General features: G+C 42.3%; 1 protein-coding gene across 1 annotated transcript; it reads left to right on the top strand.

The window, feature by feature from the left end:
• Positions 1-20,193: 20,193 nt before the first annotated feature.
• Positions 20,194-21,141, top strand: LOC142434901 (olfactory receptor 2A7-like). Its single transcript, XM_075539488.1, has one exon. The coding sequence runs from the start codon at positions 20,194-20,196 to the stop codon at positions 21,139-21,141; it is 948 nt and encodes a 315-aa protein (XP_075395603.1).
• The last annotated feature ends 1,836 nt before the right edge of the window (positions 21,142-22,977 follow it).

The following is a 22,977-nucleotide window of genomic DNA, read 5'->3' as shown; positions in this document are numbered from 1 at the left end:
GTCCTGAACTAGGATGGTCTACAGTGCCCCTGGTCTCCTGTCTACACTATACACACTTTGACTGAATGAGGGATCCAGGACGAGGGAGAGATTTAGGAAGAACCCTTTCATATTAATTTGCCAATGGGGATATTAGAAAAGGGCTCAGAGGGAGGAATTGTGTTAAAGGCTTGAATTCATCATTCCCCTGCTCTGGCCTTGGAAAGAAAAGTCTCTGGAATTTAATTTCCATATCTGTGAAATGTATGTCATGATATCTATTGTGCCTTAATAGTAGCTCTTTCTATATGCCAGTCATTGCCTAAGAACTTCATATGTATTTATTGCTTTAATCTTCAAAACAATGCAAGGAGGTGGGCATTATTATCCCCTTTGTATAGATGAAAAAGATGAAGCACACACAAAAAATTAATCTTCAGATGCCGGTCAGCTAGACAGTAACGCAACTGAGGTTTGAGCAAAGGTAGTATAGTTCCAGAGCCCAGATTCATATCCACTACAATGTGTCATATCTCAAGTACTCAATAAAGATTTTTGAGGCTCACCTGAGGGAATGGATGGAGAAATACTGAAAACACTTAGGATGATTACTCTTAGTCACAATGACAGCATCAGCTTTGTGAAGTCTAGAGACCTAGTCAGTACTTTGATCCTCCTCGATATCCTATGGCCCAAGCAAGTGGCATTGTGCAGTGAAAGACTGACTGCTCAATCGATGTTTGTTATGTGATATTTTCCCAGTTTGTTATGTGATGTTTGTTATGTGATGTTTTCCATCCCTTGTCTGCAATAACCCTAACGATTTTTTTTCAGAACTCCTTAGTTTTTATGGGCTCTTCAACTTCCACTGCTCCTACCCCAACTGTGTTGGTGTTGGTGCCATCAAGTCCTCTCTGACCTAACGTGACTCTGTGCACAACAGAACGAAACCCCGCCCAGTCCTGTGCCATCCTCACCGTTGTTCCCGTGCCTGAGCCCATGGTTGCAGCCGCTGTGTCAACCCAGCTCCTGGAGGTTCTTCCTCCTCTCCGCTGCCTCTCGACTTGGCTGAGCATGATGTGCTTCTCTAGGGATGGGTCTCTCCTGAGAACTTGTCCGAAGCATGTAAGATGGAGTCGTATCATCCTTACCTCTAAGAAGCACTTCAACTGTGTTTCACAGAAATTCACACTTCTATTTACAAAGAGACGGGTTCAGGTTATATAATAGGCGTATCCTTACAATGATTGTTCTGCCAGGGAGCCTATGAGAGGAGTGGGAACAGCACTGGAAACTAGTGAAACTAAATTTATTGAGACCTTGGAAAACCACTCAATCCCTCTGGAATTCATTTTTCCCATCTAAAACACGCAAATAATAACTACATCTCATTCTGCCTATGTCATAAAATTGTGTTCATTAGCCTTAAAATTTTAAGTTTAACAATTATCATTAGAGAATTAGAGAATAATTTCCTTAAAATATATGTACTCTCAGAAATGTTCATTAAAATATTAATTGGAGCTTATATTTGCCAACTTCAAATGTTAACATTGGGTTTATTGTGAGGTCAGAGGCTATAGGTTGACTACTCATCATGACAATTAATTGCATTCTCAGTCATATTTCCAATACATATGCACACATACACCAAAATTGGTGAGAGAATAACTCAATGAGGATGGATAGTTCTACACAATACAATTTTAAAGCAGATTTATAGATCCCAAACCAAACCATTGCCGTCAAGTCTATCTTGAATCATAACAATCCTCTATGGCAGAGGAGAACAAATAGAGTAGGTAAGTGTGTTACTAAGAGACCTGTGTCTGTAAACATCTACTGTTCCCAGAGATGTGCATAAACATGTTTTCATTAAAAAAAAAACCACAAAAAAACTTTTAAAATTGTGACTTTGGTAGGGTTTTACATATCAGGTAATCATTTTTTTGCATTAAATAATTTAAACAATTTATCACCCCTCTCTATAGCTTTTCCTATTGCCCTCCCCTGCTTTACTGTGCTCGGCTCCCTCTTACAGAAAATTACCTTCCCCTTTACCTGGCAGCATCTGTGTGCGTCTGGGCACTTCAGAGAAACAACGCCACAGAAACTCACATATAAGAGAGAGTTTTATATAAAAGGTAAGTGGCCATCAAGAAAACATCCCAACTCAGTGCTGCCCAAGCCCACAAGTCCAACATTAACCCATATGTCCAACAATAATCCACAAAGTCCTCCTCCATCTCACAAAACAGACGCAATGATGCTGACTGCAGGAGGAAAGCAGAGTCAGTGAATGTGTAAGCATCTCAGTGCTGGCAGGGGTCTCCACACGGCAGCTCCAGCACCCAGGGCTGCATCGGGGTAGGTTCATGTGGCTTCTCAGGGATGTCTTGCAGGAAGTGAGCCTTGCCAGCTGAAGCAGAGTACTGGCTAAGGCAGCTGCACCCTGGCCCGACCATCACAAAGCAAGAGACCTGAGAACTAGAAAGGCGAGACTCACTGAGCCATTTATCCCTCTGCCTTTCAATTAACCCTACATGTGTTTATCAGCCAGGTTGGCACAAAAAACTAACTACCTCAACACCCATCTACCATCTTGCCTATTACATCCCCTCCCACCCCTGGTAATAATCAAATTGTTTCTTTTAATATGAAAAGATTTTGACAAATAGCATTGGGATCATACAATTTGTGATTAACAAAGATCAGCCAGCAGAATGACCCCACATCCATCCATGTCATGAGGTATTTCATAATTTCATCATTATTCTCCCATTGTGCATTGTATTCCATTGCATGCACATACCAAAGTTTATTCACCTTTTCTTCCACTGATGGGCATTTAGGTTGTTTCCATCTTCTTGCTATTGTGACTAGAGCTGCCATGATCATGGCTGTGCAGTTATTTGTTCATTCTTTCTTCTTTGTTTCCTAAGGGTATATACTGAGTAGAGGCATTACTGGGTCACATGAAATTTTTGTTCCCAGTTGTTTTAGGAAGCACTGTACTGCTTTACACAGCTGTATGGTTTTGTAGTCTCACCAGCAGTGAGGCTTCCAATCTCTTCACACCCTCTATTTTTTAATTTTTCTGTTTCAGTTTTTTGTTTTTGCTATCAATTCCAGTGTGAAGTAGTATCTCATCATTGTTTTGATTTGCATCTCTCGTCATCTTGCAAGCATTTAATCATATATTTGTTGACTGCCTGGATGTCTTCCTTGATGAACTGTCTGTGCATGTCCTCTGCCCATTAAAATTATCTCCTCCCTAAGCTCCTGTATTTCCCTTTGGTGTATGGCTTTTATCTCCTCTATCGTTTCATCCTTTTTCTGTATTGTTTCCCTCATATCCTACATGGCTCCAAGCAGCATTCTGAGAGTTTCTTTGTATGACATCTCAATGTCTGCTTCTTCTATTTATGTTGCTATGTTCAGCACATCTTCTGCCTTCGTCTTTTGTTTCTCCTGTTTTTTCGTTGAGGTCATTGGGGGTGATGGCTGTTTGCGTTGAGTTGTTTTTGAGGGACCAGCTGCCATTTTCTAGTCTCTCTCTGGAAGACTTATAGGAATGCTTCTTCGAACTGCCTACAGCTGATTTTGCTATGGGATTAACCTACCACTTTATCTTTCTGTGGCTTCCCTATCAGGGGAGCGCCCCAGATAGTAGGTCAGCTGCCTGCCCCAGTGTTGCAGAGGCTGGGCTGAAGTTCCTGCTATTGGTTGGAATATTGATAAGTGTTGGCTGAGCTGCCTTATGTCCCCAGGTACACAGGCAGGAACTCCCTGGTGAGATGTCCAAGGAGTATCCCCTGGAGAGCAAGCAGGCCTTTCCCTAGCCTTGGGTTATCTATGCAGGGTGGAGCTCACCTAGCTGGGTGTGGCCCAGGAGCAAATGCCTTAGGGCAATGGGAGTGCCCCGTAAATCCGCAATGGAGTGTGAGAGAGCAGGTTAGGAATAAGAGGGGGAGAAAAATTAAAAAGTGAGACCAGACTGTGCAGAGGTATAGAGAAGTGAGGAAGCAAAAGCAACTACGTAGCTGAGTCCCACTCCCTGCCTGTGGACCTGCAAGGGCTTACTCCCTGCCCCAAGCCCCAGCGGTAGTCCGCAGCTGAGCCTCAAGAAATGTCACAAGAAAGCTGCTGAGCAGCCCCCAGAGAAGTGGGGGGACAGAGAGCAGAGATGTTAACAGACGCCACAGTGTAGCTGAAGCTCCGCAGTGTAGCTGAAGCTTGATCCCTGCCTATGGAGCTGTGGGGGTTTGGGTTTAGTCCCTGCTCAGACCACGTGGCGCGGCTGGGGCTGTGCCTTGAAAAAGCCCCTGCGCAGCCCTCCAAGGCTGTGTGGGAATAGAGAGCAGAGACGCAAACAGAAGCAACAATGTAGCTGAACCCCGATCCCTGCCAGTGGAGCCACAAGCGTCCTGTCCCTGCCCTGAGGCAGGTAGGGGAAAACTGTGGCTGTGCTGAGACCAAGCCCTGCTACAGGCTCCAAATGGTCCCGGCTTGGGCAGATCCAGGAGCTGGGCTAGGGTTGAGCCCCAGCCGGCTTCCACTGAGGTAAGCCAAAAGCCCCCAACCCCTCAAAACCCCATGGATCTGTGCCTACTTATCTTTATGATGCGCCTCCTGCAATCCAGTGGCGTTGAATTTCCCTCTGAGCAACTCTCCTGGGCTGGATTCTGCGGAGTCCCTCTGGTATGTGTCACTCCGCCGCCATCTTCCTGGAAGTCCCCTGCCCATTAAAATTAAAAAAAATTATTGTCATACGGTAGTGCAGTGGAAGTGGTAATGCTGTGATCAGCATGGTTGGCAGTTCAAAACCACCAGAAGCTCTAAGGGAGAAAGACTGGGCTATCTACTCCCATAACCAGTTACAGGGGAGTTGCTATGAGTCAGCATTAACTCGATATTAGTGAGTTTGGTCATCCATAGGCTTCTGCAAACCACATATTCACACTTTAAGATCTAATACCATTCCAATATTTGTATTTTGATTTTATTACTTACAATCCTTGGTTCATACAGGCTGATATGCTTCTTCCATGTGGACTTAGTTGAAGTCTCACTTAGATGGTTGCTCATTTAAAGACAAGTCTTTAAGACCCAGATGCTATTCTTTCTGATAGCCAGGCACTATCTAGTTTCTTCAGCACACTTTGCCAGAACACCAAAATCTTCAGTGATCTCTTCACAAGGTGAGCACCAAATAGAACCTTGTAATAAGAAGTAATTTTCTTATATTGGAGCTAGAATTAAGTGTGATCCCCAAATCCATTCATGTATTTATGGTTTATGTATGTCTTTGGTTCACCTTAGAGACATTATTGGTATTTTGTGTTAGAAAAAATTATCAATCATCTGCCTGGGCATAAGGTAATTGTATTGATAGTGTCATTAATGATATAGAATTTAAAACACTGTTGACAAAAGGAAATTATATGAGGACAGACCACCCATGAACTGCAACACATGAATTGCTGACTTGTATAGATTAAACCTTAAGCACTATTTACACAAACAATGGATTTGGTGATAAGGCAAAACTTTCAGTAATATTCACTGACAGTGGCAGAACCATACCAAGCAGATTAATATATGTCATAATAATGCAAAGGAGGGCATTAAAATAAATAATAAATACATGCTAGTTCTGGGCCACCATTCATTGGACATCCTCAGGCAAGAGATCCAAATCAAAGTTCAGCATCTGCCAGTCCTCCGCCCTTGGGACAGGAGTCTTTTGCTCTTTCTCATAGCAGGAGAATTCAAGTCAAGATGGGGGAGCAGGGCATGTGTGTCGCAGAGAAGGCCGTCGCATTTATCTTGGTAGGAAAATGGGGAGGGGCAACCTCCCATTGGGAAACAATGCTTAACAATACTGACACAGAACCCCAGGGGAGAATATGCACAGTACTATGTTCCTAATTGGACACTATTGACTTAGTCCTTGTCTAGCTCTTGGGACCCCAGGCCTTGTGCTACAGACTGCTGGAACTTTAGACTCTGACCTTTTGAAGCACACATTGTCCCTTATAGGTCACATCAGAAGGACATGGTGTAGAGCCCCACGAAGTGAACTGGGCTTTATCTCAGATGCATGTGTACCCCTGGGGCTTAAGGCTGCTCTTTTTGTGAGATTTGTGTTGTTGTTGTTGTGTGCCATCGAGTAGGCTCCAACCCATAGCAACCCTGTGCACAGCAGACTGAAACCCTGCCTGGCCCGGTGCCAGCTTCACCATTGTCCCTGCGCCTGAGCCCATTGGTGAAATCCATCCCACAGAAGGCCTTCCTCTTTTGTGCTGCTCTCCCACTTTACCAAACCGGATGTCCTTCTCCAGGGACGGGTCTCTCCTGACAACATGTCCAAAGTATGTAAGACAGAGCCTTCCCTGCTAGTTTGTCTGTGTGGTTCTGTGAGGCTGGAAGCTAAGCCACTGGTGTTTCAGAGGCCAGCAGGCTCACGCTTGGTGAACAGGTTTCAGTGGGGCTTCCAGACTAAGAACAAACAATGCAGAAGGACTTGGCTCCCCGCTTTCTGAAGAAGAAGCTGCTGAAAGCCTTATGCATCCCTTCGAAGCTCTGAGAATTTTAGCATCTGACAATGTCTTGATACTGCCCATAGGTTTCCCTCGGTTAACTCCTCAGAAGAGGGCAGTCTATTCCTTTTTTGTGGACTGTTCTTAGTCTGGAAGCTTTTGCGGAAACCTGTTCACTTTGGGTGCCTGCCGGTAAGCATTTGAAACACCGGTGATATAGTTTCCAACATCACGGGGAAAAGCAACGCACAAGGCATCATAATAAGACAAACTGACAGACCGCTTGTCTAAGGCAGTGGATTGGAACAATCAGTATGCAAACTAAAAAGCTTAAAGGGAAAATTTAAGCAATGAGATGTTCATAAGGCTTTGAAAAACTCCGATATATTCATAGAATCTAGGGTGAAACACACATATTGGCTGTGCTCTTGTCTGGGGCTGTGTGCATGCTCAGTAAAGACCTGAGAAGCTCCTGAGCTAGGTTTTGCTTGATACTATTCTGTGGAATCAGGTAGTGAAGGCTAAGATAGACTTTTCAATTAACTGGCTAAGTGTTGAAAACTTGTCCCATCATGCATACAGAACTCCTTATTAGGAAACTAATAAGCTCCAGGCATTTAAAGAAACTGCTGTACAATTATTAATTTAACACTTAGCTAACTAAATAGAGATTTCAGTGCAACACCCAACAAAACCATAGAAACCTTATAAAATCCATTCAGAATAACCACAAAATAAAATCACAAGAACAAACACCGGCAAAAGTAAACTCTTGAATTCAAGAAGTCAATTAGTCCTGTGGCCACATATTTTATTTAAAATGTCTTGTTTACAATTTTAAAAATTACAAGATGTGAAAAAAAAAACAAAAAAAAATTGTCCTCCCCTTACAGAAGGGTCACAAGGAAGAGATGAGCCAGTCAGGGTGCAGTATAACACTGGTGAAACATACAACTTTCTTCTAGTTCTGTAATGCTTCCTACCCCCTACTATCATGGCCCCAATTCTACCTTACAAATCTGGCTAGACCAGAGCATGTACACTGGTACAGATAAGAGCTGGAAACACAGGGGATCCAGGATAGATAAACCCCTCAGGATTAATAATTAGAGTTGCAATACCAGGAGGGTAAGAGGAAGGTGGGGGTAGAAAGGAGGAAACGATACAATAATCTACATATAACACCCTCCCAGAAGGACGGGCAACAGAAAAGTGGGTGAAAGAAGACATCAGTCAGTGTAAGACATGACATAATAATAATCTATAAATTATCAGGGGTTCTTGAGAGAGGGAAGGTGGGGAAGGGAGGGGGAAATGAGCTGATATCAAGGGCTCAAGTAGAAAGCAAATGTTTTGAGAATGATGATGGCAACAAATGTACAAATGTGCTTGACACAATGGATGGATGGATTGTGATAAGAGCTGTATAAGTCCCCAATAAAATGATTAAACTATACATGGTTCATATAAGGAAAACAAACAAATTATAAACTGAAATCATTCCTAAGGAAGTTGAGGTTTTGAACTTACTATAGCAGGACTTTAAATCACTTGTTTAAAATAAGTTCAAAGAAATAAAGAATGTAAAAAAATCTACAGCAAAGAATAAGAACAATGCCTCATAAAATACAGACTATCAATCAATTAAAAAATTAAATAGCCAATAGAAATTCTGGAATTAAAGAGTAAAATAATTGAAGTCCAAATATTGACTAGAGTACCTCCGCTATAGACACAAGCAGACAGGAGAAAAGCAGCAACCTTGAAGACAGTCCATTGCGATGATGCAGTCGAAGGAAGAATATCGAAAGTAAAGTCCCGTGGGCTGTCAAAAGAGCAAATACATGTGTCCTGGAGGAGTCCAGATAGCATGCGCCTTAGAAATGGGAACGTGGACACTTCGTCTCACACACTTTGGACATTGTGGTAGCTCAATGATTTTATTCCAACTAGACACTGCTGGCTAGGGGTGGAGTCAGACCTGTCAATCAGGTCACCGTCTGATGCTGTCCCCTAGGGGGCGTGGCCTTCTCATACGGAGGACTCTGGGAACCTCCTCCTCACTCTGCCACGCCTCTGTCCTGCTTTCTGTGACTCTCGTGGCCACCCTGAGACTTGCCAAGGCCGTGGCCTGTTTCCACTGATCGTGGACCCACACGACTCTGCGCCCACCAGTCTGTGAGCTTCCTGCATTCTGCTTCATTGCCTGTGGATGTTTGAGTCTTACTAGGTGCATAAGGAATAGCATTGGACTTATGGACTTGAGTTGGTCTGGACTGGGAGGCTTTCTTGATTTTTAATTACTTCTTGATATAAAACTCTTTCTTATACATCTATGAGAATCACTGGATTTGTTGCCCTAGCCAGCTCAGCCTCACACAGACATGTTTTCAGCCGAGATCAGCCCCTGGAAAAGGACGTTGTGCTTGGTAAAGTAGAGTGGATGATAAAAATAGGATGGTCCTTGACAAAGTGGATTGACACGGTGGCTGCAAGGGCGTAGCACACACTAGCAATTCTGAGGGGCAGGCGGTGCTTTCTTTGGTTGTACGTAGGGTCATTATGAGTTAGAACTAATGTCACCAATAGCAAATCTAAGGTACGGAGAAAAAAAAGAATGGATCAACGAACAGACTCTCAGAGACCTGTGTGACACCATCATATAGACCAACACACACATAATGCAAGTGCTAGAATAAGAGACGAGACGAGAAAGGGGCAGACAGAATATCAGAATAAATGATGGCCCCAAAGTCCCCGGATTTGATTAAAAGACATTAATCTACCTATTTTAGAAGCTCAATAAACTCCAAGTAGTAAAACTCAGACACTCTCCTCTGGGCACATCAAAACAACACTGTAGACACAGGGAATCTTGAAAGCAGCAAGAGAGCAATGATTCATCACTAAGTAGTGATTTCCAGTAACATTAGCAGTGGATGACTCATCAGGAGCTACAGAGGTCAGAACAGAGTGGGAGGTTGTATTGAAAGTGATTAAAGATAAAAAAACTCAACAAAAAGTTTACATTTGAAGAAATGAGCCTTCCCAAATGAAAGAGAAATGAAGACATTTCCAGATACATCAAAGCCAAGACAGTTCATTGCCTCTAGAAATTAAAAATGTAGTTTTTCAGACTGAAATGGGTGGCCATTAGACACTAACGAGACAGAAGAATTGATTCACTTGAATTATGATGTTGGTGATAAATAGACTGTCAGAGAATGAGCAAATTTATCTTGGAAGAAGTATAGCCAAAAAGCTTCTTAGAACTGACGATGATGAGTCTTAGCCTCATGTGTGATAGTTGCTGAGGTCAAGTTGAAGTAGCCAACCTTGAGATGGTGCAAAACTCTCTTACGAATAGTGCAGAATGAAACTGGGTGCCTGCGCTGTGTCCTTTGCTTCCTTAGGGTATGTGTCAAGTAAGGGATTTCTGGGTCAGCTTCATATTCTTACCATCCCACCAGCAGTATTAGCAAATTTGCCGTGCAAGACCTCTTTAGAATGTTGAAAAGCAAGGATGTTCCTTTAGGACTAAGGTGCGCCTGACCCAAGCCAGGGTATTTTCAGTTGCCTCCTATGCACGTGAAAGTTGGACAGTGAATAAGGAAAACCAAAGAAGAATTGATGCGTTTTAATTGTTCTGCTGGAGAAGAATATTGAAAGTACCATGGACTGCTAAAAGGGCAAACTTATCTGTCTTGGAAGAAGTAAGGCCAGAGTGCTCCCTAGAGGCAAGTCTTTGTCTTAGATATTTTGGACATGTTGTTAGGAGAGACCAGTTTCTGGAAAAGGACATCATGCTTGGCAAAGTGGAGAGGCAGGCCATCAGGGAGATGGATGGACAGAGTCCCTTCAGCAATGGGCTCAGGCATAGGAACCATACTCAGGAATGCAGGACTGGGCAATGTTTCCTTCTGTTATGCATAGCATCACTACAGGTCGCAATTGATTAGATGGCACCTAATAATATAACCAGTATTATACGAGAGTTCCAATCTCTCTATAACCTCTCTAACACTTTTTTCTGTTTTTCGTTGTTGTTGTTAACTTTGTGATTAATTTTATGGTAAGGTGTAGTCTCTTCATTGTTTTGTTTTGCATGTCTTGAATAGCTAGTGATCATGGGCTTTTCTTCTTACATTTGTTGACCTGAATGACCTCCTTGGGAACTGTCTGTTCATGTTCTCTGTCCATATTTAAGTTGGTTGCTTATCTTTGTTGTTGTTGTTGAGGTATTCCAACTTTTCTATAGATTTTAGAGATTAGTTGCTTGTTTGATTTATCATTGCCAACATTTCCCCCCAGTCTGTGGGTTTGATTATTATTCGTTTAACCAAGGTCTTTGATGCACCTAAGTGTCTCATTTTTAGGAGGCCCCAGTCATCTATTTTGTCTTCTGATGTGTGTTGTGTTTCATTATGTTCGGTAGTATGTTTATGTCATGTATCAGTGCCCCTAAGTTTGTTGCTATTTTTCACTGATAATTTTTACAAATCCAGGGTTTACATTATATTATTTGAATTCATTTTTGTATCTGGAGTGAAATATAGATCTTGTTTTATGCCTCTGCAAATGGATGTCCAATTTTTAAAAAATCATTTTATTGGGGGCTCGTACAACTCTTACCACAATCCATCCATCCATCCATCCATCCATCCATCCATCCATCCATCCATCCATCCATCCATCCATCCATCCATCCATCGTGTCAAGCACATTTGTACATTTGTTGCTATCATCATTCTCAAAACATTTGCTTTCTACTTGAGCCCTTGATATCAGCTCCTCATTTTTTCTCCTCCATCCCCACCCCCGCTCCCTCATGAACCCTTGATAATTTATAAATTATTATTATTTTGTCATGCCTTACACTGTCCGATGTCTCCCATCACTCACTTTTCTGTTGTCCATCCCCCAGGGAGGCAGTTATTTGTAAATCCTTGTAATTGGTTTCCCGTTTCTACCCCACCTTTCCTCCACCATCCCAGTATCACCACTCTCACCACTGGTCCTGAAAAGTTCATCTGTCCTGGATTCCCTGTGTTTCCAGTTCCTATCTGTACCAATGCACAATGGATGTCCAATTTTGCCAGCACCATTTGTTGGAGATTCTATATCTATTTTGGCCTTTTGTCAAAAATCAATTTCTGGCTGGTGGATAGATTTGCTACTGAGTTCTCTATTGTGTTCCATTGGTCTGTGTCCTTCAGTGCACCAGTACCAAACTGTACCAAGCTTCAGACGTTCTTCTTATTCATTAGTAGTGTTTTGCCTCTGCTGGGTCTCTTTCCTTTCCATGTAATGTTGGTGATTAGTTTTTCCATCTCTTTAAAGAATGATGCTGCAATCTGGATTGGAATTACATTATATTTATAGATTGCTTTGGGTAGTAAAGACATTTTCACAATTTAAGTCTTCCTATCCAGGAGCATAAAACATTCTTCCATTTTTCTAAGTCTCTGTTTCTTTAGTGGTGTTTTGTAGGTGTTTTCTTTTCTTTGTACAAGGCTTTTGCGTCTCAAGTTAGATTTATCCCCAGGTGTTTAATCTTTTAAGTAACTATTGTAAATTATATTGTTTTCCTGGTTTCTGTTTTAGGGCGCTCTTCATTCATATGGAGGCCTTGTGGTATATTGGTTACTTGGGCTGTGATCCACAAGGGCAGAGGTTCAAAACCAACAGCAATTCTGTGCGAGAAAGATAGGGCTTTCTACCCAGGTAAAGTTTCAGTCTCAGAAACTCACAAGGGAAATTCTACCCTGTCCTACAGAATCACTGTGAGTTGGCATTGACTTGATGGCAATGAGTTTGGCGTTTTTGTTTTTTCATTAGTACACTGGAATCTGATTAATTTTTGTATGTTGATCTTTTAGCCTGCCACATTGCTAAATCTTTCCATTAATTCCAACAAATTTCTTGTCTAATCTTTGGAGTTTTCTATGTTTAGAATCAATCACCTGCAATCATCTGCAAATTTACTTTTCCTTGGTCAATTTTGATACCTTTGATTTATTTTTATATATAATAGCTCTAGCTAAGACTCCAGCATAATATTGAATAACAGTCATGATAAAGCACAACTTTGTCTGGCCCTTTTCTCAAAGGGAATGTTCCAGTTTCTTCCCATTGAACTAGATGTTGGCCACTGGTTTTGCACTTTGCTGTTGAGGAATTTTTTTCTCTTTCCTATTATATTGAGTCATTTTATCAGAAATAGATATTGGATTTTCTAAAATATTTTTACTTCATGGATTGATGTAGTTATTTTCCTTTGTTTTGTTTATAGGCCTACCTAGATTGTTTTTCTAATGCTGAGCCATCTTGAATACCTTGCATGAATCCTATTTGATCAACTGGATATTTTACTGGATTCTATTGGCTCAGATGTTGTTGAGAATTTTTGCATTTCTATTCACAGAGGATATTGATCTATAATTTTATATTCTGGTAATGTCCTTGCCTACTTTTGATATCAAAGTTATGTTTATTTCTTAGAATGAATTCTAGAGTTTGTCATTCTTGTCTATATTCTGGAATAGTTTGAGTGGATTGAGGTAAACTCTTCTCTGAATGTGTAGTAGCATTCTTTGGTGAAGCCATCTGGTCCTGGGCATTTTTGTGTTGAGAGTTTTAATTACTTGATATATTTCTTCCTTTGTATGACTCTCTTGAGGTTTTTTATTGCTGTCTGTTGGTTTAGGTAGGTGATGTGTTTCTAGACATGTGTCCATCCCTTCCGTAATTTTTTGGAATACAGCCTTTCATAGTATTATTAACTTTTTATTTTAGTTGATTCTATTGTAATTCAACCATTTCTTGTTCATAATTTTACATTGTTTCTATTCCCTTTTAAAATTTGCCAGTGGTTTGATAATTTTGTTAATACATTCAAAGAACTAAATTCTTGTCTTGTTGATTCTTTTATTGTTTTTGGTTTTCTGATTCACTTATTTATGCTCTAATCTTTATTATTCCTTTTCTTCTGGTGTCTGAATGCTTGTTTAGTTGCTCCTATTATTTTGTTGAAATTTGAGTTAAGGTACTCAGTTTTTGTTCTTTCTTCTTTTTGGATGTGTTTGTTTATTGCTATAATTGCCCTCTGTGTACTACTTTTACTGTGCCCTAAGGGTTTTGATAGATTGTATTTTTATTCTAGTTTGTTTCAAAAGATGTAAAATTTTCGCTTATTTCTTTAATTATTCAATAATTTTTAAACAGGATATTGTTTAATTTCCATGTATTTGTTTTTTCTCTCTTTCCACCCATTACTGATCTCCAATTTTATAGCACTGTGATCTGAGAAAATAGTTTGCAATATCTCAGTGTTTTAAATTTTATTAAGGATTGCTTTGGGTCATATAACATATAATGGACACTAGAGAAAGTACCGTGTATGCTGGAAAAGAATGTATATTGCTTTGTTTGGTGTCCTTATTACATTTCTCTCCAGTTGTTCTGTCCTTCCTCAAGAATAATATATTGATATTTCTTATTATTATTGTAGTGTTTTCTATTTCTCTGTTCAACTGTATAAGAGTTTTATTAATATATGTTGAAGGTCTTTCATTGGGGGAACAGCTATTTACTATGGTTATGTCTTCTTTTTCAATTATTCCTTTCATCATTATGTAACACCCTTCTTTATCTCTCATTATGTATTTTGCCTTGAAGTCTTTTTTATCAGATATTAATTTCACCACTCTTGTTTTTTGGGTTGCCATTACCTTGATATATTGTTTCCCACCATATTTTTAGACCAGTGGTTCTCAACTTTCCTAATGCTGCGACCCTTTAATACATTTCCTCATGTGTGGTGACCCTCAACCATAAAATTATTTTTTTGCTACTTCAGAACTGCAATTTTGCTACTGTTATGAATCATAATGTAAATATCTGATGTGCAGGATGTATTTTCATTGTTACAAATTGAACATAATTAGAGCATAGTGATTAATCACAAAAAATATTAATGATATATAGTGAAATAGTTATTTCTAATGATAAATCAATGAATTTTTGTCTTGAAGCCTGGTGTAGCATGGGTAACAGTCTTCACGCCAGTTACTCATATGTGGGCATATCTGCATGTGTGTAGACCTGCCTGGAGACAGAGAGAGGAGCAGTGTCTCGGTTCCTAAGACCATCAGAAATATGTGTTTTCTGATGGTCTTAGGTGACCCCTATGAAAGGGTCGTTCCACCCCAAAGGGGTCCCAATCCACAGGTTGAGAACCACTATTTTAAACTAATTTTGTCTTTGTTTCTTATGTGCTTTTTATAAGCAATGTATTGATGGATCCTTTTTTTCCTTTATCTATTGTGCTTGATTGTGTCTTGATTGGTGCATTATGTTACACAGGGTTCTCTGGAGAAACAAAACCAGGACACTTATGATTTTAGTTGTATTTAGATAGATAGATAGAACATAAGAAATAAACAGCTAATTAATCTAAATAGCAGTACAAATGGCTCAGTGCAACTCACTTCCATGAAACAGCTAATACACTGGCAGTCCTTTAAGTCTTGAGGGCTTCCAGGTGCAAGTTAAGGAAGCAGACAGCTAAGTCCTCTGTATAGCAATTCGGGCTATCTGACCACAGGCAGCAAACAGTAAGGTAGGTCACCAACAGTCAACCAGATAACTGTCCGACAGTCTCCAGCTCCAGCGATGTATACTCCAGTAGCGTGGCAAAGCAGGTCTTGAAGGAACCTCAAACTACAGTGACACAGTCCATGGGTTAAGTGTCCCACAGATAGTCTGGCTTGCAAATTGAGGTAGAGAACAAGCTAAGGCAGTTGCACACTGGTCCGATCATCAAAGAGCAAGAGACAAGAAAAGCAAGGCTTGCCAAGCCATTTACCTCCTTGTTCCTCCTTTATGACCTGTGGAGGCCTTTTCTGATATACCATTCAGTTCTCACCACCTGGTGTTTCTCAAACAACGCACTCACTCTAATTACTGTTCACAGGTCTATTCCCTTTGAACTCTGCAGCAGAGGGGGGAACGTCTTTAGGGAGAAAACGCATTGAGTTGAGTCAGGAAGTCTGGGTGTGTATGCTTTGAGTGCCAGGCAGAAGATTTGATATGTGTTTTTAGCCTTGGGAACTATGCTGTGGGGACTGGAGAATCCCAAAGCATAGAAGGCTCATTAAGGAGCTGGCTGTTGGGGTTTTTTTGCCCTCCCTGAGGATAAGTGGGATAAATATTAAAGGAAAATCAAGAAGGCTCCAGGTCCATATTTCACACAGAGTCCAGCAGCAGGTAAGGATGGGTGTGAGGGGTGCAGAGTCAGAGTTCTGAGACATAAAGTCCCTATACATGGGCCTACTCTGCCTGATACTTTGCATATACCCTCGCCTCTGTACAAATAGGAGTCTGCTTTCCTCCAATTCATTTCAGCCCATCTGGTCCTTCAATCTTGGCATCAACTTTTCTTTATGACCTTGTTCTGCTCTGTTCATGAATCTCTCAGTCTGTTTCTGTCTTTCTCCCTTTTATGTCTTTGGAATAAGTTTCATCCGTTGAGGAGTAAGGGATATGACAGGTAAAGACTGTTACTGTGGGACTGAGACAGTTGGTTTTTCTCTGCACCCCAGTAAACAAGTTGAATTTTTGGAATGAGGATGTTGGATAAAAGAATGTTAAGAGATAGATAAACAGGTACTAATTGTAGGATCTGGGGAAATGGGTTATTTGTGAAGGTTCAGAGGAATCAGAGAATTGGAGGAATATGTTGGAACTGGAATGAGAGCTATGATGCTCTCATTGGGGCGAGAGAGTAAGGTAGCTACCTCTAAGCAGGGTACCGAGATCCTCTCATCCTGACATCTCCCTGGTGCAGCATCAGTCCACATCTTGGGATGGATGGGAAGGAGGCTCATAGTGGGCTTGGAGGTTCCATTTTTCTATTCCTGGTCCTTCTATCTCTTTTCTCTCCATCCTTTCCTGCCCAGTATTATGTACCTATTCTGGTCAGTGATTATGTAACAAAGACTAGAAATAGGGGACTGACTGAGAGATACCAGATATTAGACATCAAGTCCAGGTGAAGATGGATGGAGGCGTGACAAAAGTGATGAGTCCCCTACCCTTTCAAATGGAATATATCTCATAGAGATTCTTACCCAACTTCATGCCACATACCACTTGACATGAAATCAGCTAGTTTCTGCTAGATTTGCTCATAGGGTCAGGACACTCACTACCTTTCAAGACAGTCTGTCCTACCTGTAGACTGTTCTCAATAGTGAGCTGGTTACAGGAAACGGGAGGTTCTTTCCCTGTTACAGATTCCAATTGCACCCCTTGGGATAGCTCAGAATAAACCTGGACGGTCTTTTACACGAAAACCTTTCAGAGAGTTGGGGCTCAGCTTCCATATACCCCCAAATTCTGGAAGACAACCAGTTGTCTCAGTTCTCCCCCACGTGACATGGTCTTTTCTTCATCACTTTTCAACTTGTTCACGTTTCTCGTAAGCTGTGTCTCCAGAAGTGAAAATGCCGCTCCATATGTAGTTTGGTTACTACAAAGCGCAGTCCATGCCACCTCCCATGAACTTCCAAGACTCTTTCTCAGTGATGTGGCCATACATTTACTTTTTAAATTTTTCTTTATTTTTTAAATTCTTAGCTATACTCCAATGAATTGTTGCCTCATCCAAGCTTGGTATAGTTGGATTTTTTCAGTCAAAGGGACAGGAGAGAACATTTTACATTTGTGCTGTAACGTTTCTCTGTTGCCATGATCCTCTTGTTCTGCCCAACTGAGACTCTTGAAATAGATTTTTAATTAATTAATTAATTAATTTTGAAATTGATTTTCAACTGGTAGATGAAATCTTCTTTCTCACTGTCTACACAAGATTTTGTGAAGGTAGAACCCGGGTGATTAACTGGCCCATGGAAAAGCAATCTTGAATTTTCTGGTGGGCAAAAATTTAAATGATCTGTATCCACTTTATTCTTCCCTCCACCCTTTTGGTTTCTACCCATGCTTATTTCACTGGTAATGACCTGTACCCTTCTGCTGCATTTGGCACTGTGGACACGCCCTTCTCCTCCCAGGGACTCTAGCTTCTGGGTTTCTGTCATCAAGCTCTCCTGCCTCCCTAGATGCTATTTCTCAAGACTTTCTCTTGAGGGTGAAAGTGAATCTGCTAAATGTGCATGCTCATAGGGAGCATCTTTGGATCCTCTGCTCTCTTGCTAAGCTGTCCCGAAGCGTGCCTCTTTCATTCTGTGCCTTAATTTTTCACCAAATGCTGGTGCTGCCTAAATTGTAGTCTTCCTTGGAAAAGCTCCCTGGTTCCAAGACAATATGTCTAACTCTCTGATGGCCATATCCTCAAGAATAGCCTATGTTTTCATCTATATGTGTGTGCAATGTACTTGTTTCTCTCTGTAATTTTCTGTTCCACACAGAGTCTTCCACTTCCTACTAGGTTCTGTCTTGCTGTATGGCGTTCCTGTCAACTTAGCTTCCCAAGTCTGAAACCTCAGCCTATGCTGTCTTCTATCTTCTCACCTTCTACATCCCTCAGTTAACAGATTCTTTGGATTAATTTTTCTATACTACTGTTTAATCGTTTCTCTTTGTTGTTGTTGGTTGAAACACTAGATTACTTAGGCCTTTCTCCAATATTTTCAACTGGTCCTCCTCCAATGCCTTCTCTTCACTTCTCCCCAGTAGTTAAATCATCTCCTCAACTCCCTGCCATAGGGTTGAGTTCTACCCCCTGCAACCCTGTAGGACAGAGCAGAATGGCACCTGTGGGTTTCCGAAACTGTAACTTTTTACAGAAGTAGAAAGCCTCATCTTCCTACTGAGGACTGGCTGGTGGTTTTGAACTAGTAACCTTGTGGTTAGCAGAGCAACAAATAGCCCACTACACCACCACAACTTCTGGAAAAACCTTAGTCACTGCCATAGAGCCAATTCTGACACATGGTGGCTCTATAGGACAGAGTAGGTGTGTTTTCAAAACCTTAATCCAAATTTACTGTTTCTCTCCTTAAACTTATCAATGACTCATTGCCACCTAAAGAACAAAGTCCATGCTCTTAGCAAGTTATACAACACCCTTTGTATTCTTTCCTTTCTGTCTGCCAGGGCCATCTTCCATCTCCTGCTAACCTACTCTCGGACTATTGGTGTGGCGCCTGGTTGAATAGCACTCTCCTTTTCTTATGATCTTTGTACCTGAAGCTCTCTGCCGCTCACACCTCCCTTGAATTCTCTGGTTGATCAATTCCTGCTCCTCCTAAGAGTCACATCAAACGTCTTCTTATTGTGGAAATCTGAGCCTCAGAGACTTGCCCAGAGGACCTTCCTAGGAGCTCCATGATACTCCCTGCCTATTCCTGTCACAGAACTAATCACTCGACTGACTGCCATTCATTGTTTTACCTTCCTGTGGGCACTCCTTGAGAGCAGAGATGTTAAATTCTGTATTCCCAGTGCTTACACAGAGCCATGGCTTCTGAACCTATTTCGGCCACAGTGATAAACACATTGGAATATAGTTTGAACTCTATTTCTCTGTTTCTCAAACTAGACTGTTGAAGATTGGGAATATACCTTAATTGTTTTTGTAGCTACAGATCCTAATGGAAGACATGTTAAGTTGTAGGTTCTTCCATGCTTGTTGACCATACAATGAATGACAACGGGGGGGTGGGGGGGGTCAGAGGGAGGGCTTAGTGGCAATTAGCATTATTAAAAGTATGCTGTGTGCTAGTCCCAAGTCACAGTGTTAAGGGCTTCAAATAGACCGACCGTGTATTATTTCTCACAAGACTGCTCCCTGGTACATATTATACCTATATTACAGGTAGAAATTTGAGAAGCAAGGAGATTAAACTACTTGAACAGGGTCATGTTTAATTACCAATATTTGAACCCAAGTCTAATTCTACCTGCTATGCTCCTCCACTATACCATACTACCTCCTATAGAATTGTGAACAAGGGAATCGTCTCTGGCTTTGAAAAGATTAACTAAGTCCATCGGCAGGGTTTCTGCCTACTGTAATGTTCAGTGCTAGAGAAAAGGGGCTCCGAGGAGCAGATTGTCCTTGGGATGGAGATTCGGTAATCTTGTGGTTGGCAGCTCAGTGTGTATCCACTACCCCACCAGGGCTGGGCCAAACATTCCAAGAACTTTTCATGTCTTTCTGGAGCCATTTGATCTTCCACAATCTCTTACTCCCCTTATCTATTACTCTATAGCTTCCAGAAGTCTAAAACACCCAGAGAAAAAGTCCTGAGTGTTAGTTCTGAGGCGGGCCAGAAGCAAAGTGCCTGGCGTTGTCACCGCGCCACCCAGTGGACGAAGTTGGAGCATCAGAGCATCAAGGGAGGCATTGAGTGAAGGCTCCCGGGAGAGGAACGCACTGTTGCCGAGCTGGGACTGACAGGGCGAAGGAAATGAGAGCTGGGGTGCTGGAGGAAATATCTTGTGTCTGAGAAGAAAAAAATCCCAAGAGTTTCATTTCCTCCCCAAAGTTAGCCTCATCCCAGATAAGCCTGTCTCTGCCTTGATGTCAATCTCAGCTACCATCCCACGGGTCATTGGTCTTTCCAGCTACTGAATGGACACCGTGCTTGAGTAGACGCTGTGAGAAGGGCCCTAGAAGATCTCCTTCTTTTCCTGCAGCTCGAGGAGAATGCAGGACTCCCCCTGGAACAATTACAGCTCTGTGTCTGAATTCATCCTTCTGGGCTTTTCCAGAGATGCCCAAATTAATGTAATTCTCTTCAACGTATTCCTCTTCCTCTACCTCTGTACACTTCTGGGTAACGGGCTCATCGTCACACTGATTCACCTGGACTCTCGCCTCCACACGCCCATGTACTTCTTCCTCAGTGTCCTCTCCATGCTGGACATGAGTTATGTCACCACTACTGTGCCTCAGATGTTGGTGCATCTGCTCTGCCAGAAGAAAGCGATCTCTTATGCAGGTTGTGTGGCCCAGATGTACATGTTCTTGGTCTTGGGCATTACTGAGGGCTGGCTTTTCTCTGTCATGGCCTACGACAGATATGTAGCCATCTGCCACCCACTCAGGTACAAAGTTATTATGAGCCCATGGTTATGTGGGGCAATGGTGGTCTTTTGTGGGCTATGGGGCGTCAGCTGTTCCCTGGTCTACACTGTCTTCACCATGCGTCTGCCCTATTGTGGCTCAAATGAAATCAACCACTTCTTCTGTGAGGTCCCTGCTGTCTTGAAGCTGGCTTGTGCAGACACCACCCTCAATGACCGGGTCGATTTTATCCTGGGCTTTATCCTCCTCCTGATACCTCTCTCCTTCATTCTGGCCTCTTACGTTCGAATCTTTACCACCATTTTGAAAATCCGCTCAACTCAGGGTCGGCTGAAAGCCTTTTCCACCTGTGCATCCCATATCACGGTGGTCACCATGTTCTGTGGACCTGCCATGTTCATGTACATGAACCCTGGAGCCAATGCCTCTCCAGAAAGGGACAAGAAATTAGCCCTGTTTTATAATGTCATCTCTGCCTTTCTCAACCCCATCATCTACAGCCTCAGAAACAAAGATGTGAAGAGGGCCTTCTTCAAGGTCACAGGCTGGGGCAGGACCACTGAGTGAGCGACTGGAGCACTAAACCACCACGAAATCAAACTACGGGCTCTGTGGCCTTTCCACTCCCTTCTGTCCCACTATCCAATGAACAGACAACAATAGTTGACTGGTGTTTAAAATGCGAGGACGTTGAAAGGGCCTGTGGTGGGACCTGGTCATGTTCCCAGGAGTGAGGCAATCCTCAAACACTAAGAGTCTCAAGTCTGGGTGGGGTGCAAGGGCAGCGACTCAAGTCTGATTCGCCTGTTGCTTGAAGGCCCAGAAAACGGCCGGGCAGAATAAACATATTATGAACATTTACAGGGTGAGTGACTGAGTACATGAATGGTGAGCTCATTAAATCAACTTAAGATAGGTCGAGGTGACTCCCAGGGCCCCAAATCAGTGGCCTATAGTACCCCAGTTAGAACCATGAACAGGTCTACAGAAATAATCCCATGAGAAAGAAATAAACCGAAAAACCGAAAATCACTGCCAATGAGTCAATTCCAGCTCACATGAACCCTCTCGGACAGGGTAGAACTGTTTATGGATTTCTGAGACCGTAACTTCTTATGGGAGTAGAAAGCCTTGTCTTTCTCTCAGGGTGCAGTTTGTGGTTTTGAACCGCTGGCCTTGCAGTTTAGCAGCAAAATCACTACACCAGCAGGGCTCCTGACTTTGGGACTTGCAATTGGCTAATGGCCATCCAACACTTCCCAGGGGAGCATGGGTGTGAGCCAACTGATTCCTGAAGATTGAGCCCGTGCTGTAGGTAATAATTATTTTGAGAGGTCTCTTAGTACATTGATTAAATAGCCTCCAACCCATATCATTACAGAGTCTCCAATCCATATCCTTGCAGTTATTTCCTCATCTGTAAAATGGAGATGATAATAATGATAACAGCAAATCATCGTCCTGTAGGCTTACTGTGCAATGCCAGTCTGGGCAAATGTGTTCAAACGGTGCTTAACACGTCTCATGTGCTGTTCTTCATGTTATCGTCTACTTGTCTGTCCTACAGCCACAGTTACGGTGCCATACGGGCCTCTGAGGCGTTTCAGCTCAGAGAAAGGAACCTTTCTGATCTCATTAACAAATGATTGGCTTTTGTTTGCTCATTAGTTTGGTATGGAGTTACTGCCCCCGTCACCAAGAAGCGTATAAACTCTGCCAAGTCTCTGAAACAGGGCATGAAGAGACTGCTTCTAGCCAGCCAGTTCTTCTCAAAGACGCCTTCATCAGTGTTTCCACATGGGAGGGCGTTAATAAGCATATGTTTAAATAGGAACTGAGTGATGCGAATGTTGATGAGTTTTTGATTCAAGAGGATGCTAAGAGGAATGGGAGGATATTCAGATCATAATGGTGCTGGGGTCTCCACTAAGGGAGACCTTGGGCCCCTTAGTGCCGCTGGTACCATGGACGATGTCCAGACAAGTTACTCCACAGAATGTTAGAAGATGGTACTGACCACATAGTGGCTATTATACCAAGAGAGGCAGGCACCACTCCAGTGATGCCCACCTGAGTGGAGTTTTCGGTCTGATTTCGTGGACTTTGCCTGGCCTCTCCCAAGCTTTGCCCTCTCCCTTTCCTCTAAGGAGTCCTTGTGGCACAGTGGGCTGAGCATTGGGCCGTTGACCTCAATGTAGTGATTCAAACCCACCAGCTGCTGTACAGAGAAAGAGAGGCTTCCGTAAAGATTGATTGTGCAGGGCATCCTATGGAGCAGCGCTACCCTGTCCTTACAGGTCATTATCAATCAGAATTGACTCGAGGACAATGGGTTTGGTTTGCTTTTCCCACCACAATGGAGAAGAACAGGCCGAAGGGGAGGTTGCTGGCATTCATTTTAAC

This window comes from Tenrec ecaudatus, chromosome 1, assembly GCF_050624435.1.
Source record: "Tenrec ecaudatus isolate mTenEca1 chromosome 1, mTenEca1.hap1, whole genome shotgun sequence".
NCBI lineage: Eukaryota > Metazoa > Chordata > Mammalia > Afrosoricida > Tenrecidae > Tenrec > Tenrec ecaudatus.
This window is presented reverse-complemented; position numbering and strand designations above follow the sequence as displayed.

Bases quoted from the DNA above. Each gene is read 5' to 3' on its own strand.
- LOC142434901 (XM_075539488.1), top strand. From the start codon at position 20,194: ATGCAGGACTCCCCCTGGAACAATTACAGCTCTGTGTCTGAATTCATC.